General features: G+C 28.4%; 2 protein-coding genes across 4 annotated transcripts; both read right to left on the reverse strand.

Moving 5' to 3' along the window:
* Positions 1 to 1305: 1305 nt before the first annotated feature.
* On the reverse strand, positions 1306 to 12513 carry LOC130445570 (facilitated trehalose transporter Tret1-like). 2 transcript variants are annotated; one of them, XM_056781275.1, is made up of 4 exons: positions 12255 to 12513; positions 10729 to 10890; positions 9162 to 9371; positions 1306 to 3486 (listed from the first exon to the last, which is right to left on the reverse strand). In XM_056781275.1, exons 1-4 carry the CDS (start codon positions 12316 to 12318, stop codon positions 2525 to 2527), a joined length of 1398 nt encoding a protein of 465 aa, XP_056637253.1. In that variant the 5' UTR covers positions 12319 to 12513; the 3' UTR covers positions 1306 to 2524. The 2 variants fall into 2 exon arrangements, with proteins under 2 accessions (XP_056637253.1, XP_056637252.1); XM_056781274.1 differs by having other exon boundaries at positions 10729 to 10938.
* Positions 12514 to 13813: 1300 nt separating this feature from the next.
* On the reverse strand, positions 13814 to 24646 carry LOC130445571 (peroxisomal acyl-coenzyme A oxidase 3-like). Of its 2 annotated transcripts, none has more exons than XM_056781277.1 (9): positions 24238 to 24646; positions 23295 to 23603; positions 21847 to 22166; positions 21459 to 21735; positions 18355 to 18589; positions 16249 to 16485; positions 15996 to 16150; positions 14240 to 14530; positions 13814 to 14150 (listed from the first exon to the last, which is right to left on the reverse strand). In XM_056781277.1, the coding sequence occupies exons 1-9, from the start codon at positions 24355 to 24357 to the stop codon at positions 14037 to 14039; spliced, it is 2058 nt and encodes a 685-aa protein (XP_056637255.1). In that variant the 5' UTR covers positions 24358 to 24646; the 3' UTR covers positions 13814 to 14036. The 2 variants fall into 2 exon arrangements, with proteins under 2 accessions (XP_056637255.1, XP_056637254.1); XM_056781276.1 differs by having other exon boundaries at positions 23729 to 24513.
* Positions 24647 to 27442: the final 2796 nt, after the last annotated feature.

Consider the following 27442-nt stretch of genomic DNA (forward strand, 5'->3'; position numbering starts at 1 on the left):
TGGTATGGTATATGCGTGAAAGAGTCCCGTATTTTTCAGGTTATAATCGACGTAAATGAAATTTTATTCGGTAAGTATGAAGGTTTATGATTAAAATTATATTTTCTGGTTGATATTTTATTAGTAAAATCCAGATTAATTAGAGAGATCCTTATAAGACACAATTTTAGTATTTGAATTTATTTTTTTCCTTTTAAAGTTTCGCGGTTTCAAAAATTTTCCTACTGACTGCGCCATTTCAATTTCGTACACCGAGAAATCAGTGATTATGATCCTGTTGACTGCGCCAATCAACTTTTGTCTCGACCAAAGGTTACAATCGATTCTAAATTGTTAAAATGAAGTGATAAATCGCAAATATTGGAAAATTTTCAATTATTTTTCATACTACAGCATCTTATATCATTTTAAAAGCAATCCCGCCCAATTTTCTCATAGACATTTATCGATTGAATTATTTTAACAGATCCTGTTGACTGCGCCAGTAAATTTTTAACTGTTTTTTTTTTAAATAATTCATATTTCTAGAAATGGGTTTAAAATATATTTCATATTAGTGAAATGTAGTGGAAAAAGTGAAAATTACGCGTGTTTTATTAAAATTTTGCGAAATTTGGGGACTTTCTTAATATCGTAGTATTATAATTTTATGATTTGAAATTTTGTTTACTGATAAAAATTGATTCTCAATTGGACTTATTCGTTTTTCGCCAATAAATATTTTTAAAGTGCTCATTTTAAGAAATGGGTTTAAAATATATATAAAATTTTTGGTATAAAGTGAAAAAACCCAAATTTTGTGCAATTTCGATGAATTTTTCAATTAATTTCCTGATAAAACATCATTTTTAACTTATCCTACTGACTGCGCCAATTAACTTTATACTACAAAAACGCTCATATTTGGAAAATTAGTTTTGAACAGATTTCAGATTGTTGCAACTAAATGAAAAAGCCCAAATTTTGCATATTTTATCCGAATTGTTCTCAATTAGAAGGTATTTTAATTCATTTTTCACGAAACCCGCGTCAGTCAGTGTAATTGTGAGTGTTGGTGTAGTGGTAGTGTAAACAGTGTGTTCATTACCACAAAATATTTTATTCTAAAAAATGGTTTCTAAATGGATCCCAGATCGTTGATATAATGTGAAAAAAACCCAAAATTTTTCATATTTCTTTAATTTTTTGCAAATTAGAGACATTTTTTCAAATTTCAAATTCTTGTCAGTACAATTTTAACAATCAGAAACTTTTTGTTTGTTTGAATTAAAAATCATTTTCAACCGATCCTACTGACTGCGCCAATTAATTTTTTAAAAATGTCGTATTTTGAAAATTCGATTTAAAACGGATTCTAGCCTGTTGGAATAAAATGAAACAGTTTATATTTTGCGAATTTTATTATTTTTCATTAAAATTTTTAGCATTTTAGAGACATTTTTTCAAATTTCAAATTCTTGACAGTACAATTTTACGAATCAGAAACTTTTTGTTTGAATTAAAAATCATTTTCAACCGATCCTACTGACTGCGCCAATTAATTTTTTACCTCAAATTTCTTTTAAAAATCTCGTATTTTGAAAATTCGATTTAAAACGGATTCTAGCCTGTTGGAATAAAATGAAACAGTTTATATTTTGCGAATTTTATTATTTTTCATTGAAATATTTAGCATTTTAAAGACATTTTTTCAAATTTCAAATTCTTGTCAGTACAATTTTACGAATCAGAAACTTTTTGTTTGAATTAAAAATCATTTTCAACCGATCCTACTGACTGCGCCAATTAATTTTTTACTACAAATTTCTTTTAAAAATCTCGTATTTTGAAAATTCGATTTAAAACGGATTCTAGCCTGTTGGAATAAAATGAAACAGTTTATATTTTGCGAATTTTATTATTTTTCATTAAAATTTTTAGCATTTTAGAGACATTTTTTCAAATTTCAAATTCTTGACAGTACAATTTTACGAATCAGAAACTTTTTGTTTGAATTAAAAATCATTTTCAACCGATCCTACTGACTGCGCCAATTAATTTTTTACCTCAAATTTCTTTTAAAAATCTCGTATTTTGAAAATTCGATTTAAAACGGATTCTAGCCTGTTGGAATAAAATGAAACAGTTTATATTTTGCGAATTTTATTATTTTTCATTGAAATATTTAGCATTTTAAAGACATTTTTTCAAATTTCAAATTCTTGTCAGTACAATTTTACGAATCAGAAACTTTTTGTTTGAATTAAAAATCATTTTCAACCGATCCTACTGACTGCGCCAATTAACTTTTCACGACAAAATAATGTCAAAAAGTATATTTTTTCGGAAAATAGACTCAAATGGAAGAATGCATAAATACGAGTTTCGTCAAAAGGAAAAAAATTTATTGTTTTTTCACAATTAAAATCAAAAGTATTTTTCACAAATTTTATCACAGTAATCCGCTTCTACCAGCAATACGCAAATATTAATAATCGATAACAAATACTCTCTACCCGCCAAATAAAAATATACCAAAACGTATTCAAACGACGTTACCCTTTTTCCCTCTCAAATTTTTCATTCGCGATTGTACATCTTCCAACGTTTTTCCTTTAGTTTCCGGCAGATAGACCGCGAGAAAAATAGTACCGATCAAACTAACAACGGCGAAAGTGTAAAACGGCACCTCCAAACCGAACCCCTTCGACCAACTAAAAAATTGAACGACGCCACTGGACACCACACTAAAACAAACATTTATCAAACAAAAGGCTTTACCTTTAATATGGGAGGGGAAAATTTCGCTACTAACTAAAATAGGAACGCAATTCAGTCCGATACTAAAAGCGGCGACGTAAATTAATATCGATATTATCTGTATATAGTCGAGGCCTCGAACGTCCACGTCCGTGGAACTTTTAATATACAAGAAAGTGGCGTCGGTCAAAAGGGTAACGCATATCATCGAAGTGGAAAATAAAACCAGAGGTTTCCTGCCGAAAATATCGATTACGAATAAAGCGATCGACGTTCCTACAAAATAAATGACGAAGTAAATCAAATTGCCGACGTTCGCCGATAGAATATCGTTGGTTTCGTTAAACAAAATGTCGCAGTAAGACTGTATAGCCAAGATGCCGGTCAGTTGCTGCAACGCCGTCATGGCTAAGGCCAAAATAAGACAATTTCGATTGTGCGGCGTAAAAATGAGTTCGTAGAACGTGCCTTTACCGAGTTTATTTTCTTCTTCTATTCCGTTAGATATGCGTTCTAGTTCTTCGGTTATTTCGCCTTTTCCTCGAAATTTTTGTAGGCTAGATGTCGCTAGCGACATTTCCTTTTTGATTACGTAAAAATAGGGACTTTCCGGTAGGAACGGTAGTATTATCAACATCAGTAGACTTACTGATGCGGATATGTACGCCGACGTCGGGATGGATATAAACATCAGCATGACGTTCGATAACATCATACCGAATACGAGGGTAACGAAATATGTTGTACCTGAAATTGAAAATTTCGTCAATAATATCGAAATGTAAATAAATGTCGATATTTGATATTTTTACGATCTAATTTTTTTTATAATTCATTTAAAAACAATTGAATTACTTAAAAAAATGATATATCACTCGATAAGATCAGTTTAAAGGGGGAAAAAATTTGAAAAAAAAAACTGAAAAATCAAATTTATTAAAAAAAATTAATATCTATGTCAATTTCAACTTTTTTTTCACTGGATTTCGATATTATTGTATTAAATTATTCATTAATAAATAAATAAATGTGGAAATCAAAAATTTGGTACGATCAAATTTTATTTTTTTTAAAATTCAATTAGGAAAAATCGTACTTTTTTTTATTTATAACAATAAAAAAAGTTTTGCCATATAGATGATATTTCGTTAGTATTTTGTAGGCAATTTAATTACCTATAAAATGATATATCACTCGATAGGATCAGATAGTTTCGAGGGGGAGAAAATTTTTAAAAAAACTGAAAAATCAATTTTATTAAAAAAAATTAATATCTATGCAAATTTCATTTTTTTTTTCACTGGATTTCGATATTATTGTATTAAATTATTCAATAATAAACAAATAAATATAGAAATCAAAAATTCGGTAAGATCTAATTTTATTTTCTTAAAATACAATTATAAAAAATCGTATTTTTTTTTTATTTATAACAATAAAAAAGATTTGCAATATAGATTATATTCGTTAGTATTTTGTAGACAATTTAATTACCTATAAAATGATATATCACTCGATAGGATCAGATTGTTTCGAGGGGGAGAAAATTTAAAAAAAAAACTGAAAAATCTATTTTATTAAAAAAATATTAATATCTATGTCAATTTTCATTTTTTTTTCGATATTATTTTATTACATTTTTTATTAATAAACAAATGAATGTTGAAATGAAAAATTTCGTAGGATCTAATTTTTTTTTACAATTAAATTATAATAAATCGTATTTTTTTTGTTTTTTATTTATAACAATAAAAAAGTTTTGCAATATAGATTATATTCGTTAGTATTTTGTAGACAATTTAATTACCTATAAAATGATATATCACTCGATAGGATCAGATTGTTTCGAGGGGGAGAAAATTTAAAAAAAAAACTGAAAAATCTATTTTATTAAAAAAAAATTAATATCTATGTCAATTTTCATTTTTATTCGATATTATTTTATTACATTTTTCATTAATAAACAAATGAATGTTGAAATGAAAAATTTCGTAGGATCTAATTTTTTTTACAATTAAATTATAATAAATCGTATTTTTTTTGTTTTTTATTTATAACAATAAAAAAGTTTTGCAATATAGATGATATTCGTTAGTATTTTGTAGACAATTTAATTACCTATAAAATGATATATTACTCGATAGGATCAGATTGTTTCGAGGGGGAGAAAATTTAAAAAAAAAACTGAAAAATCTATTTTATTAAAAAAAAATTAATATCTATGTCAATTTTCATTTTTATTCGATATTATTTTATTACATTTTTCATTAATAAACAAATGAATGTTGAAATGAAAAATTTCGTAGGATCTAATTTTTTTTTACAATTAAATTATAATAAATCGTATTTTTTTTGTTTTTTATTTATAACAATAAAAAAGTTTTGCAATATAGATTATATTCGTTAGTATTTTGTAGACAATTTAATTACCTATAAAATGATATATCACTCGATAGGATCAGATTGTTTCGAGGGGGAGAAAATTTAAAAAAAAAACTGAAAAATCTATTTTATTAAAAAAAAATTAATATCTATGTCAATTTTCATTTTTATTCGATATTATTTTATTACATTTTTCATTAATAAACAAATGAATGTTGAAATGAAAAATTTCGTAGGATCTAATTTTTTTTACAATTAAATTATAATAAATCGTATTTTTTTTGTTTTTTATTTATAACAATAAAAAAGTTTTGCAATATAGATGATATTCGTTAGTATTTTGTAGACAATTTAATTACCTATAAAATGATATATTACTCGATAGGATCAGATTGTTTCGAGGGGGAGAAAATTTAAAAAAAAAACTGAAAAATCTATTTTATTAAAAAAAAATTAATATCTATGTCAATTTTCATTTTTATTCGATATTATTTTATTACATTTTTCATTAATAAACAAATGAATGTTGAAATGAAAAATTTCGTAGGATCTAATTTTTTTTACAATTAAATTATAATAAATCGTATTTTTTTTGTTTTTTATTTATAACAATAAAAAAGTTTTGCAATATAGATGATATTCGTTAGTATTTTGTAGACAATTTAATTACCTATAAAATGATATATTACTCGATAGGATCAGATTGTTTCGAGGGGGAGAAAATTTAAAAAAAAAACTGAAAAATCTATTTTATTAAAAAAAAATTAATATCTATGTCAATTTTCATTTTTATTCGATATTATTTTATTACATTTTTCATTAATAAACAAATGAATGTTGAAATGAAAAATTTCGTAGGATCTAATTTTTTTTTACAATTAAATTATAATAAATCGTATTTTTTTTGTTTTTTATTTATAACAATAAAAAAGTTTTGCAATATAGATTATATTCGTTAGTATTTTGTAGACAATTTAATTACCTATAAAATGATATATCACTCGATAGGATCAGATTGTTTCGAGGGGGAGAAAATTTAAAAAAAAAACTGAAAAATCTATTTTATTAAAAAAAAATTAATATCTATGTCAATTTTCATTTTTATTCGATATTATTTTATTACATTTTTCATTAATAAACAAATGAATGTTGAAATGAAAAATTTCGTAGGATCTAATTTTTTTTACAATTAAATTATAATAAATCGTATTTTTTTTGTTTTTTATTTATAACAATAAAAAAGTTTTGCAATATAGATGATATTCGTTAGTATTTTGTAGACAATTTAATTACCTATAAAATGATATATTACTCGATAGGATCAGATTGTTTCGAGGGGGAGAAAATTTAAAAAAAAAACTGAAAAATCTATTTTATTAAAAAAAAATTAATATCTATGTCAATTTTCATTTTTATTCGATATTATTTTATTACATTTTTCATTAATAAACAAATGAATGTTGAAATGAAAAATTTCGTAGGATCTAATTTTTTTTTACAATTAAATTATAATAAATCGTATTTTTTTTGTTTTTTATTTATAACAATAAAAAAGTTTTGCAATATAGATTATATTCGTTAGTATTTTGTAGACAATTTAATTACCTATAAAATGATATATCACTCGATAGGATCAGATTGTTTCGAGGGGGAGAAAATTTAAAAAAAAAACTGAAAAATCTATTTTATTAAAAAAAAATTAATATCTATGTCAATTTTCATTTTTATTCGATATTATTTTATTACATTTTTCATTAATAAACAAATGAATGTTGAAATGAAAAATTTCGTAGGATCTAATTTTTTTTACAATTAAATTATAATAAATCGTATTTTTTTTGTTTTTTATTTATAACAATAAAAAAGTTTTGCAATATAGATGATATTCGTTAGTATTTTGTAGACAATTTAATTACCTATAAAATGATATATTACTCGATAGGATCAGATTGTTTCGAGGGGGAGAAAATTTAAAAAAAAAACTGAAAAATCTATTTTATTAAAAAAAAATTAATATCTATGTCAATTTTCATTTTTATTCGATATTATTTTATTACATTTTTCATTAATAAACAAATGAATGTTGAAATGAAAAATTTCGTAGGATCTAATTTTTTTTTACAATTAAATTATAATAAATCGTATTTTTTTTGTTTTTTATTTATAACAATAAAAAAGTTTTGCAATATAGATTATATTCGTTAGTATTTTGTAGACAATTTAATTACCTATAAAATGATATATCACTCGATAGGATCAGATTGTTTCGAGGGGGAGAAAATTTAAAAAAAAAACTGAAAAATCTATTTTATTAAAAAAAAATTAATATCTATGTCAATTTTCATTTTTATTCGATATTATTTTATTACATTTTTCATTAATAAACAAATGAATGTTGAAATGAAAAATTTCGTAGGATCTAATTTTTTTTACAATTAAATTATAATAAATCGTATTTTTTTTGTTTTTTATTTATAACAATAAAAAAGTTTTGCAATATAGATGATATTCGTTAGTATTTTGTAGACAATTTAATTACCTATAAAATGATATATTACTCGATAGGATCAGATTGTTTCGAGGGGGAGAAAATTTAAAAAAAAAACTGAAAAATCTATTTTATTAAAAAAAAATTAATATCTATGTCAATTTTCATTTTTATTCGATATTATTTTATTACATTTTTCATTAATAAACAAATGAATGTTGAAATGAAAAATTTCGTAGGATCTAATTTTTTTTTACAATTAAATTATAATAAATCGTATTTTTTTTGTTTTTTATTTATAACAATAAAAAAGTTTTGCAATATAGATTATATTCGTTAGTATTTTGTAGACAATTTAATTACCTATAAAATGATATATCACTCGATAGGATCAGATTGTTTCGAGGGGGAGAAAATTTAAAAAAAAAACTGAAAAATCTATTTTATTAAAAAAAAATTAATATCTATGTCAATTTTCATTTTTATTCGATATTATTTTATTACATTTTTCATTAATAAACAAATGAATGTTGAAATGAAAAATTTCGTAGGATCTAATTTTTTTTACAATTAAATTATAATAAATCGTATTTTTTTTGTTTTTTATTTATAACAATAAAAAAGTTTTGCAATATAGATGATATTCGTTAGTATTTTGTAGACAATTTAATTACCTATAAAATGATATATCACTCGATAGGATCAGATTGTTTCGAGGGGGAGAAAATTTAAAAAAAAAACTGAAAAATCTATTTTATTAAAAAAAAATTAATATCTATGTCAATTTTCATTTTTATTCGATATTATTTTATTACATTTTTCATTAATAAACAAATGAATGTTGAAATGAAAAATTTCGTAGGATCTAATTTTTTTTACAATTAAATTATAATAAATCGTATTTTTTTTGTTTTTTATTTATAACAATAAAAAAGTTTTGCAATATAGATGATATTCGTTAGTATTTTGTAGACAATTTAATTACCTATAAAATGATATATTACTCGATAGGATCAGATTGTTTCGAGGGGGAGAAAATTTAAAAAAAAAACTGAAAAATCTATTTTATTAAAAAAAAATTAATATCTATGTCAATTTTCATTTTTATTCGATATTATTTTATTACATTTTTCATTAATAAACAAATGAATGTTGAAATGAAAAATTTCGTAGGATCTAATTTTTTTTTACAATTAAATTATAATAAATCGTATTTTTTTTGTTTTTTATTTATAACAATAAAAAAGTTTTGCAATATAGATTATATTCGTTAGTATTTTGTAGACAATTTAATTACCTATAAAATGATATATTACTCGATAGAATCAGATTGTTTCGAGGGGGAGAAAATTTGAAAAAAAAAACTGAAAAATGTATTTTATTAAAAAAAAATTAATATTTATGTGAATTTCCATTTTTTAACTACTAGATTTTGCTTAGAAATAAATTTAATAAAAAATTTATGTTTCAAAATAATAATCGTTGGCGTGATTGCCGTTTTTATAACAATAATCCGAGTTTTTGTGATTCGATTCCAAAATCATTCACTTACCTAAAAATCCTCTTATTTCAGGATCTGATATTTCGGCCAAATATGGCGGAATCGCCGTGAATAAAAATCCATCTATGATACCGGCGAGTATCCTTGCCGCGAATAAATATACAGGGGCGGTTGCTACAGCTATTAATATCCAAGATACTGTTAACGGTATCGAAGAGAACCAAATCATTGTTTTTCTACCGAAAGTATTCAAAGTGAATCCTATAATACGAAAAAAAAAATGCCTAAATTAGTTCTTCATCATTTGCCAAATTTTTCCTAACGCGTGGCAACATCGCGATACGTTTATAATAAATCATCAAGTTTCTCCAATTCTCTGAAATAAAATACTTTTGACAACAGCGCTATTTGGATAATTATCGTAGAGAATACATTCGGCAACGCTGCAAGTTTGATGATTCCGTCAAAAATAGAAAAAACAGTTTGGCAACATTGGAATATATATAGTAATGATGAAAGAAAAATTTGGCAACACCGCAATCTAAATACTCCTGTATAAATTCAACAAATTTTCCATTTCCATGAAGGAAAGACATTAGGCAACACTGCAACCTGAATATTCTTATATAAAACCGTGAAATTTTTGGCAACGTTGCAATATAAACAATTCTGAACATGGCAACACAGAATTCCAGATGTTTCCGATTTGAGTCACTAAATTTGCCCTGTTCTGTGAACAATATACATTTGGCAACACTGTAATTCGAAAATACGTTCAACAACACCGCCATTTAAAAATAGTTATAATAGAAGATAGATTTGACAACGTTGCAATCAAGATTTTCTTATATAGTTCGTCAAATTACCCTAATTCTAAGAAAAAAGTATATTTGGCAACAATGTAATCTAGAAACGTTTCAATACCACCAAATATATTTAGCACCACTGGTATGTTTGTTTATATCATGAAATGTTATCATTATTAGGGAAAAAATATTACGCTTGGCAACACTCTATATTCGTTGTTAACGGTTTTTTCTTCTTCTAATTTTTAATATTCTGCTAGTTTTATATATGTAAAAAATCATCCATTATTTTAAAAACGAAAAAAACCGTCAATTCTTTGTCGGCGATTTTAACGCATGCCTTTAATTCTATGGCTGCTCTCCCTTTTAGTCCGTACAATCACATTATACGGTAATCAATTTATTTTATATTAGGTTATAATTGAATTGCGGCCGTTATTGGACTAGTTATCGATTGTTGTTAATGTTGAGGATAGATAGCAGCTAATTGACTTTAATTTCAGCAGATATACATAATTTCACCCTATATTGTCTCCATAGCAACTACACAAGGAAACATTAAAAAATCTAACGAATATAAACAAAAAAAATCGTCAACGAACATTGTTCGCGAAGTTCAACCCGCTTCGTGCAACTCCGTCGTCCGAACTAAACGTCGTCGTTCATAAACAAATAAAATCTTGACGTTTCGTGACCTACTTAGATCTTTATCAAAATATTATTTGACATTGACGTACGAAACGTCAAGATTTTATCCGCAGTCGAAATATATATAAAAAGGAAAATACTCTTAATGAATGAATAAAAAATACCTGCTGCTACGTCTCCAATTATGGATCCCAAAGGTGTGACAGCTACAATCCATGACGCTTCCGAATCCGTTAAATTAAATGAATATTTACCGCTAGTTAAATCTGGAATAGCTAATGAAGGCCATCCGTAATGTAGACCCATAGAAAACATACCCAAATTAGCTAAAATATTAAAGATGTATGGGACTTTGTTTAAGTAAGCTGTAGCTACTGGATAAAAAAAAGAAGAAGTATCAGTATAACGTTCTCCATCTCTGTTTAATATATTCTGATTGGATTGCAATGACGTGGAAGTTAAGAGAGATGGGAGTGACAAAGAATGAAAATAACTGGTTTTAGTTGTAATAAAATGTAAACAAATAATTGTTTTTGGTATCATGACTAGTGTACGTTGTCAATATATGACATCTGTCATCGATTCTATTATGTTCTATGTCAACCGACTGGGTGGATAACACGCAAAACTGCTACGCTTTAGATTAAAAGCGTTTTTTTCTCTATATTTAATATCAATTCTATGGAAAAATTTCAGTAGATGTATTAAAATTTTAGAATCGGAGGTATTCGGGATTGATCTCGTGCTCTCGAACTACTTTAAACGTTTTTTTTTTATTGAATTTTCATACTAAGTACCAATATAATACAATCAGTATATGTAAATCTGATAGGGAGATCTGATAATACAGATTATTCTTAAATGCGAATTTGCAAAATAAGCAATTTTGTTAGTTAAAATCATAAATTCTACGTATTTTTAATATCTATAATCTGAAAATGGTTTTTTATGATCATTTTGTATTTATTACCTACTTATTATTTTGTGGGTAGTAATTAAAATTGAACATAAATAATAATTACTAAAATCCTATTATTTTTCTACAAGTCGATAAAAATAATGCATTGAAACGAAAAGATTTGTACCTAAAATTTTATAACCTAACTATCACGGTAATGATAGTTACATTTTTGAGGCAAATTATGTAAATTCCAACCGACCTAAACCAGTTTAAACTAGTTGTAGCTGTTCGAACTGAAATATATTACAAAAAGTGTTACAAATATAAAAAGCATTTAGAGATCATAAGATACGGGGTTCGGTTATAAAATATATTAATCTTGTTTATATTTTCAAATAGTTTTCAAGGTCAAAGTCGAAAAAGTATGTTGATATTTGGTTTTTATGATTTCAATATATAAGTAGTGGAGTTATTTCAAAGAAATAACGTTATCAATTAAATAGTATACATATATTTGTTTTCGTTGATAAATCGTCGTGATTTTAGATCTCCTTCAATTGAAAATCGAGACGTTTTTATCCTTTTAGGTCTTTATCGATTTTCCAATTGAAGAAAATTCAAAATCGAGGCTATTTATCAACAAATACATTTGAAAAAGGTCCCTGATTGTTGTAGAATCAAATTTAATACTATAATCAAATCTATTGTACACTAATAATTATTTAAATAGCACGTACTTGAAAATAATGTTAGTTACTGGGTTATTAATTTCGCGTAAAAGCCACTTACCTGCAAGAGCAGCTAAATACTGAAAAATCCTAAACTGAAATTTGGAACAATCAAATAGTTTCATTGTCACGATGATTAAGTATAGTTACTGTTTCCGCGGTATCGTTCGAATAAAAACGATACATAAATTATGATACATATATAAATATGTAAAAGTAGGAGAAACGATTACGTTTGAAATATAACAAATAACATTATCAACAAGTTATTTCTCATCAAAAATATGTGAAAGTAATTAAACAATACCAGAGGTTGAGATAAAGATTTAAATACCATATTATTCCAATATCAAGTAACATAACCTCAAAAAGTGCGTTAATGTCACAAAGATCGAATATTTATTGTGATAATAAGTTTTTTATCGATTCTGCAGTTATTTATAAATACGCAAATTAAATTATACGAAGTAAGCTTATAAAATATACAAGATTTAGAATTATATAATTTTCATTCAACGAAATAATTATAAATTTGGAAACGTTATCTTATGTTCGAGACATATCGTTAAAGATCGTACCTTCAACAGTCGAGTTGGCAATTATGTGAACGACCCACAATTATAACCAATCATCGTTTGCTGTTTACCATAAAAATCGATACAATATCGAATTAGATCGACAGTTACCGAGCACGGGAGAGTACCAAGGTTGGTAGGAGGTTCTCCGATATAAAACAGTCGAGAGGAAGAATTCGTTACGTCACTTGTTAAAAACTACCCGAATAATAAGCGTTTTGTATACATTTTTTTTATTCCAAGGTGTGTTTCTTCATGAGGTTTTAATAAATATTTAATATCGAAAGTAGTTAAATCGATTAAAAGTTTATAATCATTTAATATAATCAATTTAGATAATTTTGGAATGGAGCACCCTGTATATTATTTGATATAAATATGTGCGGTTTTATATTTATCCTCAAAAACGACAAAAACTGAGCCATTCCTATGTTCTCGTCTGATTTGTACTCCAAAAAGTGACGTCACGCGTAGATCGGATAACCTATCCTGTACTAACCTTGATTTAGTACAATAGTGATCGGCCATTATGGATAATAGTGTAGATGACCTTGTATCTTAATTTCAACTAAATTTCTTTTGAATCAAGTATTATTACATGTAAATTATAATAGAAGGGGGAAAATGTATTGAAATTATATGAATTGTCAAGTTAGGATTTCGTTCTAATATATTTAAATCTAGTCGTGTACTAATTGACGTTGACAAGTATATAAAATGGCGTTCTCATCGATTTCAGTTAATCGAGTTTTATTGGTCAAGCAAAATCGATTAATTTTATTTATTCGATCAATAAAAATGGTTTAACTGAAATCGATTAGTGATGATGAAAGTAACGTAAGTAAATTTTGTATTATTCGAATTCGACATTTTCTATGTCTGCATAAATATTTTATTAATTAATTATTGAACAAGAATATTATCGTAAATCGAATTTGCTCAGACGGTTTATCAATTAAAGACAATAGTGTTCTAGAAAGATGATATTTTTAGGTTAAAGATCGTTCGATGACCGATGTTTAAGGAAAAAATAAATAAAATGTCATTTAGCAACAAATATTTATTAAAATAATTATCGAAGTATGCTAAAAAACGATCACAAACTGTTAAGGCATCTGATTAAGTTCTTGAATGGAAAAAAGTAGGGTTATATCACAGAATTACATCGTCAAAATGAATTATTAGGATAAAGTTTGATAAATATTTTCTTAAATTCAATTAAACCAATCACCGTGAATTAATTATATCAAAATATGCAAATTTATAGATTAAAGTTTACTTTTACTATTTTTCTCAGTGTAATCAACAACGTCCTTCCACCATGGTGGACGATTCATGTTATATTTATTTTTAGTCATAGATTCGTACAGATGTTTGTACACCTTAAACAAATAAAAAATAAAACAATAGAGGAGACATAAATACGAGGCAACATCGAATTTTAATACGATTCCAATCGATATTAAATTACCTGTCCATCTGAAGCGCCTAAAACTGATCTCAAGAAACAATCCGGTAACGCTATAGCGTCTACTAATCCAACTGCATCGTCTTTTAAATCTCGACACAATTGTAGTACGGCGTTTTGAATTAAAACAGAAGCTGAAGGTCCAGTAGCGAAACCACCTTTGTACAACGTTGCCATATGCCATTTGTCTATCGCCCATAAACCGTACAAAGAAAATAATCTCGTAAGTACTCGTTTAATGGCAAGATCTTCAGCTTCGTTTATTTTTTTCAACATTATTTGTAGACTGTAATGCTGGAATTAATATATAACTGAGAAATTTGGTTTTTTTGGGGAGATAGGGAGTTATTTATTGCATTTAAGTGTTGATACAACGTCGCAAAAAAATTGATGATAATTAAAAATAAAACTCGAAGTTAATAAGTCGAAAACTATCCATATTACAGGTACTTAATTAATGGTTAATATTATAAAACAGCAATTTTTGAATGTTTTCAGTTTTTTAATCAATTTTGAGACCCTTAAAGTACGAAACTTTCACTAAAAAAAGTTTAATTATGGTTATTAAAGTTCAATGAGTTTAGAGTGTAAAATAAAAATTTACTACTACGTGATTTTCGAGTAACTTCACAGTAGTTAATACAACTACTTCAGGACTAATTATAAATTTTTAAATTTGACTTTTTTGCTTAAATTAGGTCTCAAAATAGTATATTTTGTAGGTATACAGTACCTAAATCGAAAATTAGGTGCAGGAAATATAAATTTGGCACGAGACACGACAATAAAGAATTATGTAAAAAGGTTATCTAAAGGGATGGCTCTCCCTGAATTCGCCCCTGTCTTTAATAATACAACAATTATTAAATCAATTAAATATTTCAACGAAGTTTTTAATTACGTGAAAATGAAATTTTAAGCGTGAAAAATATTCAATAAAAGTAAAGAATATATAAAAACCAACCAATTATATCCAACGGCCATCTTGTAAAATCCTTCTTGATGTTTCGGGAAAGGAATATATACATTTTATAGGCACTCACACATTTTTTTAAATATATTCCACTGCACAAATTAAGAAAATAATTTGATTTTCAAAAAGGCACTAATAACACAAGTACATTACACTAATTATGAATCACAAATAATAACATTTACACACTGAAAAACCACATTCCCCAATGCCCTAACAACGTATAATTTTTTATTTTCGCGTTATTTTTACCAATTTCGCGACTATTTATACCGAAATCTCCATTAAAACGAAAAATAAAATAGGCAAACGACTACGTGAACCGTTTATAAAAGAGGCGATATGTGAACTAACCTTACAATCTCGATAAACGCGCGGCAAAATGACTATCGACGTAAAGCGCGGTAAAATGTCTATTTTATCGACCGCGGAACGCGGTAAAATTTAAATAAATTCTTCACATAAAAACAAAAGAAAAATAATTATTTGGAACATAAATGAAAAATACGATATTAAATATTGAAAAATAATATTAAAAAACTATATGGTGCGTAAAAATTTTGAGATTAATTTTCAAAAAATTACGACAAACACCCGATCAGCTGATTATACGACAGCCATTTTCTTACAAAGATGATGCAGCGTTTATCTCCTGGTAAATTATTATACTGAAAAATTAGTAGAATTTGGTGAAAATTCAACTAATTATATATTCGACTCGAAGCGCTGTTGCCACATTTTTCTCGACACGAATGAAAGTTTTAATTGTATGAAATTTTTACTAACCTGTATAAAGGCAATGGCTAAACTCTTGCCGAAATAAACTTGACTGTTATTTTTCGCAGTAAAAACATTCTCCCCAGATTTAATTTCTTCTTCTACTTTGTCGTGAGTAGATTTTAGTAAAAATAGAACCAACCATTGGAACGTTTTAATAACACCTAAATGTATATATTTTTTTTTTTCATATTACACACATAAATTTTATACAATGAGGAAAAAAAATAATTACTCTCGCGATTAATAGTGGAATACTCACTTTCTGGATGGCAAACTTCATCGAAACCTCTCGCTGTAAACCTAGAATTTTTCAGAATATCTAAACCGTTAGATAAGAAATCCAACGATTGTAAGGGACTGGAAATTTTGCTTCCTTGTAAAACTTGTGGTGCCATTTTTAAAAGCCAATTAATAGTTTGTTGAATAAGGACGTGGTTTTCTCCTTCGTAAGTCAAATTTGGATCCAGTTCGTTTCTGACATCGCCGAGACCGGCAGCTTGAAGGAAACGTTTATTTTGTCATTTTACCACAAATATAGAGGTAGGAAATACAGTTATTCGATGAAATTAAGGGCGAGAAGCAATGAGGATCAACTAAAAAAAGGAATTTCTGAAACTTAGGTTAGGTTTCCATTGGAAACGAACACAAAATTTTGAAAATATGTACAACAGACGATTGATTCATCTATCTACGCAATTTCTTTTCAATATTTACTAAAATTTATCATTATTTTTATATTATAATCAAACACCAGTATATTATCGTTAATAAACAAAACAATTAAGAAAATACAAACTTACTTTATTTAAAAAACACACTTATCTTCAATACCGGCATTAAATTATGTAAAAATTTATAAAAACCATAGCAAAAACCACACAGATAACCCAAAAAACAACCAACTGAAACTATGAAGCACAAAAAAGACTATTTAGTTGATTCTCATTGTTTACTCAGTAATTCAAATGAAAATGTTTCTTCTTTTATATCTACTAATTCTATCTCACTACAGCCACTACTAACTGTATTCTCATTTACTATATGTGAATCATAGAGTACTTCTATCACGTGACTGATACGTTAGCGGCGGCAATAATCGTATGAATAAAAACAAAATTTCTGCGAAATAATGGTTATGACTAAGATTCCATACGTCGGGTTTATACGAATTGGTAATTAAAAACGAAATGCAATTTTTTTAATTGTTTATATTTTATTTATACGATTAAAATCGACGTATTTTCGAAAAAAAATTTATATACTGGGTGAATAAGCTACAAAATCCAAAATTAAACTTTTGAACTAATTTATGTTAGAACGTTTTTTTTTCGTGGGATATGCTTAAGTCTCAAATAGGAGCTTGATAATCGACGTTTCGGCAAATATATTACCATCATCAGGATAACATACAAATATAATGATACTGTGTACCAAAAACCGAAACACAAAGATTTGAAAAAGTTATAGCTGTAACCCAATGCCCTTTATATTTCAAGTAGTACCTGGTACTTTACATTAAGAAACAAAAAAAATGATTTATTGATCGTGAAGTGGTAAAATTGTAATCTTCCCGTCTCGCGGCATTTTAGGTACTATAAAATGTCAAAAGTTAACAGTTAATGATTTATTATATTTTTACTTACCGATGTAAAATTGAATATAAAGTCAAATTAGTTCTTAAAAGAACTGATTTTAACATTAAATAAACGTTCGATAAAAAAATTTGCTATAAATAACACCGTAAACAAAACTAAAATAACGTCAAATTAAAATTTTAATACGGACAGTTATTCACGTTACGTTAATTATATCGTTATCTCTTTTTACCATTATTACTATCAATTTAAAGAAACTATTACGTATGTCTGTGATTGGTTTTGTGAAGAAAACCATCGATCTCATATCTTCACGTATGATTGGTATTGATGGAAGATAAATCGTAAATTGAATCACGTGATGGAAGATCTCCACCGTTTTAACTTTATTCAATAATCCAAATAAAATTGTTTCTTCTTTTATATCTATCATTTTAGTACATATCTGATAAATTGTTTATGTAACGCTTGGTAATACAGCCAAGTATAACTATATTGTTATGGTTATACGTCAATTATATATTTAGTAGTTCAAATGTAACATTATATTATATTTCAAGGTTAGAATAATTACGTGACAATTATGTGGAAAATATTTTCAACTAATATAATGCTGTGAACGTAAAATATTTATTAATTTCTGAAAGAATATGATAGAAAAATGTTATTTTATTAAAAATCATGATGAAACACCCGTTGAAAAGTGATAAAAATAATTATTGATTGTTTATAGGAATATTGAGTAACAAAAGTTTATAAACGAGACTTACCATGAAGATATCCATGTCCAGCACAAGCTTCTCTACTTTCTTGGATGGCTTCCTTCATTATCCATCCGGCTAACGGTTTGCTAGCCGAAGATAAACCGTGAATTTCGATTCCCATTTCAGGTGAGCCTTTACCGGTTATATTATTTATACTGAAATGTATAAATTGTTCGGAAAAGAACGTATTGAAATTTCTGATTACGTAAAGCGCCGCTAAATACGGGATAAGTCGAAATTGCTGAAAGATAAAACAAACCCTCCCAAAAACAAACATATAAGGTAAGAAACGTACAATACGAACCCGAAAATCCGTTTACCTCCAAATATATACGAGGTATATACACAAAAACATTCATATTCCCATGAGAAGACTTCAAGGTGCCCCCAAGAGGAATTGGCTTCACCAGTAAATAAGTTGTTGGTGTTTGTTTGCAATGTTTTTGGAGTATAGTAGTAGTTTCAATTACAAATAACCAAAAAACACGTGTATTAAAGTATAATTTGATAGTTTTATCTAATTTTAAAGGTCATGTATCAAATTTCACAGCTTTTGTGTGCATTTTAAAGACCGGACGTAACTCTTCGTAACTTTTATCTCTTTCCTAGTGGAAAAATGGTAATTTATGATGAAGAAATTGTGGAAACTGAAGGTTGTAACGAAATTGGGAGCTTTGAAAGGTCAAATACCATATTTCAAAGCTTATACAGCCACTGTAAAGTCCAGATGTAGCTTTTCGTAATTTTTATCTCTTTCCTAGTGGAAAAATGCTAGTGTATGATGAAGAAATTGTGGAAACTGAAGGTTGTAACGAAATGGGTGCTTTAAAAGATCACATACCATATTTCAAAGCTTCTACAGCCACTGTAAAGCCCAGATGTAGCTCTTTGTAACTTTAATCTCTTTCCTAGTGGAAAAATGCTACTGTTAGATGAAGAGATGGTGAAAACTGAAGGCTATAACGAAATTGGGTGCTTTGAAAGGTCAAATACCAAATTTCAAAACTTCTATAGCCACTGTAAAGTCCAGATGTAGCTCTTCGTAACTTTTATCTCTTTCCTAGTGGAAAAATGCTACTGTATGATGAAGAAATTGTGGAAACTGAAGGCTGTAACGAAATTGGGTGCTTTAAAGTATCAAATACCATATTTCAAAGCTTCTATAGCCACTGTAAAGTCCAGATGTAGCTCTTTGTAACTTTAATCTCTTTCCTAGTGGAAAAATGCTACTGTATGATGAAGAAATTGTGGAAACTGAAGGCTGTAACGAAATTGGGTGCTTTAAAGTATCAAATACCATATTTCAAAGCTTCTATAGCCACTGTAAAGTCCAGATGTAGTTCTTCGTAACTTTTATCTCTTTCCTAGTGGAAAAATGCTACTGTATGATGAAGAAATTGTGGAAACTGAAGGCTGTAACGAAATTGGGTGCTTTAAAGTATCAAATACCATATTTCAAAGCTTCTATAGCCACTGTAAAGTCCAGATGTAGCTCTTCGTAACTTTTATCTCTTTCCTAGTGGAAAAATGCTAGTGTATGATGAAGAAATTGTGGAAACTGAAGGTTGTAACGAAATGGGTGCTTTAAAAGATTACATACCATATTTCAAAGCTTCTACAGCCACTGTAAAGCCCAGATGTAGCTCTTTGTAACTTTAATCTCTTTCCTAGTGGAAAAATGCTACTGTATGATGAAGAAATTGTGGAAACTGAAGGCTGTAACGAAATTGGGTGCTTTAAAGTATCAAATACCATATTTCAAAGCTTCTATAGCCACTGTAAAGTCCAGATGTAGCTCTTCGTAACTTTTATCTCTTTCCTAGTGGAAAAATGCTAGTGTATGATGAAGAAATTGTGGAAACTGAAGGTTGTAACGAAATGGGTGCTTTAAAAGATTACATACCATATTTCAAAGCTTCTACAGCCACTGTAAAGCCCAGATGTAGCTCTTCGTAACTTTTATCTCTTTCCTAGTGGAAAAATGCTACTGTATGATGAAGAAATTGTGGAAACTGAAGGCTGTAACGAAATTGGGTGCTTTAAAGTATCAAATACCATATTTCAAAGCTTCTATAGCCACTGTAAAGTCCAGATGTAGCTCTTCGTAACTTTTATCTCTTTCCTAGTGGAAAAATGCTAGTGTATGATGAAGAAATTGTGGAAACTGAAGGTTGTAACGAAATGGGTGCTTTAAAAGATTACATACCATATTTCAAAGCTTCTACAGCCACTGTAAAGCCCAGATGTAGCTCTTTGTAACTTTAATCTCTTTCCTAGTGGAAAAATGCTACTGTTAGATGAAGAGATGGTGAAAACTGAAGGCTATAACGAAATTGGGTGCTTTGAAAGGTCAAATACCAAATTTCAAAGCTTATACAGCCACTGTAAAGTCCAGATGTAGCTTTTCGTAACTTTTATCTCTTTCCTAGTGGAAAAATGCTAGTGTATGATGAAGAAATTGTGGAAACTGAAGGTTGTAACGAAATGGGTGCTTTAAAAGATCACATACCATATTTCAAAGCTTCTACAGCCACTGTAAAGCCCAGATGTAGCTCTTTGTAACTTTAATCTCTTTCCTAGTGGAAAAATGCTACTGTTAGATGAAGAGATGGTGAAAACTGAAGGCTATAACGAAATTGGGTACTTTGAAAGGTCAAATACCAAATTTCAAAGCTTATACAGCCACTGTAAAGTCCAGATGTAGCTTTTCGTAACTTTTATCTCTTTCCTAGTGGAAAAATGCTAGTGTATGATGAAGAAATTGTGGAAACTGAAGGTTGTAACGAAATGGGTGCTTTAAAAGGACACATACTAAATTTCAAAGCTTCTATAGCCACTGTAAAGTCCAGATGTAGCTCCCAGTGACATTTATGTCTTCACCATTGATTGAGAGAAGGTGGAAAGGATTTCCAAGATTGCTTTAATGAATGGAAACACCTCTGGGAACGTACTATTTGATCAAATAGGGTCAATTTCACCCACTGGGTCAATAAAATTAACACCAACGGTGAAATATGGAAGTAGGTTAGTTATATTTAGAAAGAGCCCAAAGTTTTACTGTAAAACAAGACGTATCCGGATTTTCGGTTCCTTCTTCTACATCCACTTACATGGCTTTGATATTCCAAAATGGGAATTTCTTCTTTTTCCGGTCCGAATTGTTTACGCACGGCGGCGTATCTGATAGCAATTGTTAAAGCTTTTGCGCCGAGTGCGTCGCACATTCCAGCTATATTGACTCTACCAGCCGATAGAGACCCCAATGCGGCTCCGTGTCTCTTGTTGGGATCTTTAATCGGAGTAACGTAGCGACCGTCTTCGGTAACGTCGGCCACTTTGTTTAACAAATTTTCGCGAGGAATTTCGTAATTCATGAAACGAATAAAACTGTAAATACAATAAAAATTAATTCCGGTACGATTGGGGGAGTTATATGGTGAGGTAACATTAATAAACTCCCCCAAGTACCACCTTAAGAAAATATTTTATATTGTTTACCCGTTATCGATTCCGTTCAATCCTATTTTGGGTCCCATATCGCCCACCTCTATTCCGGGAAACGGAAGTAGAGTTTTGGGATCCCGAATCGGTACTACGAAAGCGTGTAAGCCGTAATGAGTGTTATCGATCACGAGTTGTGCGTAAACGGTTCCATACATTGCGGTTTGTCCCAAACCGCCGGCCCAACATTTAGCTGCTTCGAAATCTGGTGAGTTTATAACGAAAACTTTTTTATTTTTGTCGTATGTAGCGGTGGTACGCATGCCTCTTGCGTTACTACCGTGACCGATTTCAGTTAAACAATAACAACCTAGAATCTATACAAAAAAATAAACATTATAAAATATTGTCATTAATTGACAGTTACGAAGGTTAAGTTTGCCACTGTTAGTTTAAACTATACAGTTACACGAATTGCTATTATTCCGATTCGCCACAGCAAAATGTTAAATTAAGACATTTAGATTCGTTTTCTTAAAAATAGAAATTCAATTTTTCGAAAATATACTCTATCTTTTTCGTATTTCAATTATCAAGAGTTAATATAGACGTTACTTTCTGATTCTTCTTTTTTATGACGTCTTATTCATAGAAATATAGTTTTGACAAAATAGTGTAGGTCTGTGGTTTAAGAATGACAGTTATCACATTTTTAGGTTAAGATTTGTGATTGTAGCAATGGTAAATAAGATTACTTGGTAATCAAATTGAAATTATTTACTTTTTATTAATTTTGGTAAATGAAATGTGTGAAAATGTAACAAAACTGATAATAATTGTGGATTAACAATTAAAGAGAAATAATCTCGAGGTAATGAATATAAATTTAGTTCAATTTATAATAAATAATTAAATGGAAAGTAAATTGTATATTAGATTGTATACAATTGATTCATACAACTATTCAAAAATTTATTTTTTTAACACGTTGACTGACGATTAAATTCAAATTTTCCAAATAGTTTCAAATTTTAATTTTATATTCGTTATTTGTAATGTAATTTCAAAGAATCTTTTTGAAACAATAAAATTATGGTCTAGTTTTGGGACAGAGAAACTATAAAATACTTCAGATTAATTTTAAAGCTTCTTCTATGGTCGATAACATTAGAACTTTAAAGTGGCGAAAGAAAACAACTCTAATGCTAACTAAACATGATAGAAATAAATAAAATGACCACATATCTGTTGATTACTGTTCTTCGTATGACTTAAGAACTACTAGATTCGAAGAAAGTTCCGGTGAACTAAGATGGGAGCCAGTTCAGTCTGAATCAACTGCAAAACATAATTAAATGCAATTCTTTTAACGGCAATAGAAATTCTGCCTGATTTGTGAGAAAAATACATTAATGAGGTTCAATTTGTTCAAAAAATAGAGTAGAATTTATTCATTTAGGAATTAGCTGAAATAAATGATTAAAAAGTTGTGTATAGAAACTTACTTTTCCATTTTCTGCGTCATCCATGAACTTTTCATGTCTAGATGTTCCCATATTCATTATGGAACTAACAAATAGACTATTACCCACGGTGTTTTTGATATAAGAAGCATCAGTCACGACTGTCATTATTCTACATGTAGCTATAAATCGTTTTACATTGTCTAACATGTTTAACAATTTCATCTGAGGTATTGTGCTTTGGTGGCAAGCAGCCATAAATGCAATTTTTCTCTGTTCATCCAGAGATTTTGTTGTTAAATTCTCGACATTATAAATCGGGTTATTTTCGAGAATTTTTATCAATTCGTTCTAAAAAAAATTACGAGATATTGCTACATATTTTACATAAAATATGTCACAACAATAAAAACTTCAAGAGAGAATAATTTAATTAAATTCTGGACACAGAAATCTCGTTTTCTAGGGATACTTACCTGAAATTTTACGACATCTTCTGTTTCAACAAAAACTTTCAATTTCTTCCAGTCAAAGGAAGTTTTTTTTCTATAAACATCTAAAGGTCCTGATGGGAAATTGGGTAGTAGATGCGACATATTTTTTTAAGATTAGAGGTTAACTTATATATGTTACAAGTAAAATTGTGATCACTTAAATTATAGACGTGTCTTTTTAGTTTTAATCAATGGAAGATTTTTTTAATTATTAAACTTTGAACTACTTGAACTTTTATCAAAAGTTATCGCGACATTTGGAGATATAATCAAGTATTAATACATAAGAAGTTTCACTATAATCTCCAGTTATTTAGAAAGTTTCAATTAATAAACATGTTTACGTCAAATTATGTAAAAGCATCTAAAAAACACGTTTTAAATCAACTTAGTTAAATAATTAATATCTACAAATAATGTATACGTAATAAAAAATGAACATACGAATTTTATATAATTAAATTTTGAAATAATTGTTATAATTAACTTACCTCGTATTTGATGATATCTTCTGTATCTAAAAACACTTTTAATTTTTTCCAATTGAAAGAAGTCCTTTTTCTAAACAAGTCCAAAGGTCCTGGTGCAAAATCAGGTATTAATTTAAACATGATTTAACGACTAGCTTTAATAAAAATGTCCACCTTTCGTTTATAATAATCAAAAATTTCTTACGAACATTGAATTAATTCAATTTATTGATAAACTTATATGTAATTTAATTAACTAAGCGTAATCCTTTGAACTTGATCTTTGAACTACTTTGTTTGTTAAGATGAATTTTAAATTTATCTTCTTCTTCTAGTATTTTATCAAAAGACTATAGAAAGGGATCATTTACCCACGTTTGCATTGACGTATTTTATATTAACATAATAATTAAAATTTATAATTTTTAACGTAAACAGTTGAAAATACTTTATCATCTTATCTATGAAATAATTAAAATTCCTTAAAAGTTAGGTCATAGATAAAGTAAAATGTTATTGTCACTGGGTTAGATTGAAGTAAAGCTTTAAAATTATCTATGATACATCAAAATGAACAAAGCATTTATTTGATTTGTATTGGTAACTATGAACTTTTGATAGGTTTGTTCGTGGCTTTGGTTCCGAATTAGTTTCTTTCCTGTCATAATTGTCTTTTTTGTTCGTTTTCTATTTTTATAGTTATAAAATATAACTCACAAGTTAGCAGTTCAGAATTGGTTCGAGTTTAGTATATTTAAAGTCAATTGAAGATTTATACATGTACCAGGTGTCCTCAAAATACATTTTTTTAATAATAAAATTTGTTTCAAGGTTAGGTTGTAATAAAATAGAGTGAATAATCTTTGGATTAGGTTTCAAATATCGAATCACTATAGTTTCCAAATTATCTACGATATATCAAAACGAACGGAGCATGTATTTGATTTTTATTGGTAGTTGAAAGCTTTGTTCGTAGTTTCGATTCCGAATCAGTTCGATTACTGTCAATTCAGATTTTGAACAAATTGTTCCGATAATTAAATCATAGAATTAAAATTAGCTCTATGAATTGAATGCAAGTATAATTTTAAAATAAATTTTAGATTTACGTATACGAGGTGTCCTCGGAAGATTTTTATTTTAAGGATTATTGAAATAAATAAAACGAATAAACAGTAATAATTTATTTTATAACTGAATATATTAATTCTATAAATTTGATACTGGAATATAAATAATTTTTGTGGAATAAATAAAATTTAAATTTTCATTTTCGGTCCTTTCTCTATATATTTCAATTCTAAAGAATTTTCTTCGGGTACTAGAGCAACGTATTTACCGGCACACAAAACTGTAATAGAATATATTAAAATAAATTTATCTATTTTTTTTTATAAATTAACTTACCGAGTAAATCGTTAAAGGCTACAGCGATACTATTAACCCTAATCGGTTTTTCGGCAACGTCTTCAATAGTCGGCGAACTTTCGTCGTAATTCCATTTCGTAAGAATATTTATAATCTTTTGTTGTCTGATAAATAACAGTATATAACACTATACGGTATGTCCTAAATTCGGCGCACTTACCTCACGGTAGCATTATCAGATTCGGTGGTTTTACGAGAACGATGAGCTCGTCGTGCGGTTTTGTCACTTTCTTCGATTACCATCGGAACTTCGGTAGGTTCGTAAGGTAACGATGCTCGTTGTTGTTGTTGTTCGGTAATTATACGTTCGGGCACGTCCACTTCCATCGGAACGAAACTCGCTTTTTGAATATCCGTGGTTCGTATCAAAGATGAGGTGGTTTTTTCTGCTGGTACGTCGATGGTTCTATTGGAAATTTAATTAGGATTTGAGGATTATCGATCGGATATTTTTACCTTATTTCCGTTTCCTGCGACGATCTCGCTTCTCTGATTGCTTCAGTTCCAAATGTGGGGCGTAATTGACCTACCGATGGTAGCGACAAACTCCTTAAATAAATAAACAAATTAATTATTATTTTTTGCGTCGGTATTTAGTTTATAAACTTACTTCGATGCGGTAACTCGCGGTCGAACCTCTAACGAGGTACCGCCGACGCTCGCGGACATACCGAAATATTTGTAGAGATACGAGAAATTCGAATTTTCGTACGAACTTTCCGGAACTGGGGGTTTGCTAACGTATCTACCCCCGTTTTCCTGTAAAAAGGATCAAATATTTTATAATACAAGTCGTGGAATGTTTTGCTTAGTTGCCGAACGTTGCATCTAGTGACTCGTCAAACAAAAATTAATTAATACTCAAATTACACCGTTGCCGGATCTAGTTTATCCTTAGATCTCAAGCAAAAACATATGTGGATTACGATGTTGCCAAACGTAATTTCTTCTTTGGATCTGGGGATTTTCTAAACGAAAACATATTATGTGGATTACGGTGTTGCCGGACGTTTTATTTTTTCTTGAAATATGTAGAATCGAAGGAATTTTCGTACGGAGATGATTAAAATTTGATATTTTTGTACTTACGACGCATCTGTTTATTGTGATGTATCGCCTGACTTGTCTAACGAAAAACAGATCATCCTTCTAAAATGAAACACGAATTAGTCAAAGACGAAGGATTCGAGCACATTTTTGACGAAATTTTTCCGAATCGGCATATGGACTATGCGGTGTTGCCGAACGTATAAGGAAAATACAAACGCTCATAAGGATTACGATGTTGCCAAACCTAGTTATTGTACGTGTATACGCATATGAAAAATGCGTCGTTGCCGAATGTATTATTTATCGAAGCGAGAAAAAAAATTTGTCGTTTCGATGTTGCCACGTCTGTTACTTAAAACTTCGTTTTTTTGCGATAAATTGCGGTGTTCTTTCTCTCTTTATATACGAGTCGCGATTGAAATGTTGCAGAGTCTGACATTGCGGCGTTGCCGTATTTATACGGAGTATGTGAAATGATTGCGATGCTGCCGAACCTAATTTTTCTCTGAAAATATGGAGAAATTTTAAATCTTTCGAGGATTGCGATGTTGCCGAACGTATTGGGAAAATACAAACGTTTATAAGGATTGCGATGTTGCCGAATCAAATTTTTTTCGGAAAATATGGAGAAATTTGAAATTTTTCGAGGATTGCGATGTTGACGAATCAAATTTTTTTCGGAAAATATGGAGAAATTTGAAATTTTTCGAGGATTGCGATGTTGACGAATCAAATTTTTTTCGGAAAA

Source organism: Diorhabda sublineata, chromosome 6 (assembly GCF_026230105.1).
Source record: "Diorhabda sublineata isolate icDioSubl1.1 chromosome 6, icDioSubl1.1, whole genome shotgun sequence".
Classification (NCBI taxonomy): domain Eukaryota; kingdom Metazoa; phylum Arthropoda; class Insecta; order Coleoptera; family Chrysomelidae; genus Diorhabda; species Diorhabda sublineata.

Bases quoted from the DNA above. Each gene is read 5' to 3' on its own strand.
- LOC130445570 (XM_056781274.1), bottom strand. From the start codon at position 12,318: ATGAAACTATTTGATTGTTCCAAATTTCAGTTTAGGATTTTTCAGTAT. The intron at 10,939-12,254 runs GTAAGTGGCTTT...TTTTTTATCCAG, and splicing joins GTATTTAGCTGCTCTTGCAG to TAGCTACAGCTTACTTAAAC. The intron at 3,487-9,161 runs GTAAGTGAATGA...TTTCAATTTCAG, and splicing joins TGAAATAAGAGGATTTTTAG to GTACAACATATTTCGTTACC.
- LOC130445571 (XM_056781277.1), bottom strand. From the start codon at position 24,357: ATGTTTAAATTAATACCTGATTTTGCACCAGGACCTTTGGACTTGTTT. The intron at 23,604-24,237 runs GTAAGTTAATTA...AATTTTTTTTAG, and splicing joins AAGATATCATCAAATACGAG to AACGAATTGATAAAAATTCT. The intron at 16,486-18,354 runs GTAAGTCTCGTT...GTTTCCTTCAAG, and splicing joins TGGACATGGATATCTTCATG to CTGCCGGTCTCGGCGATGTC.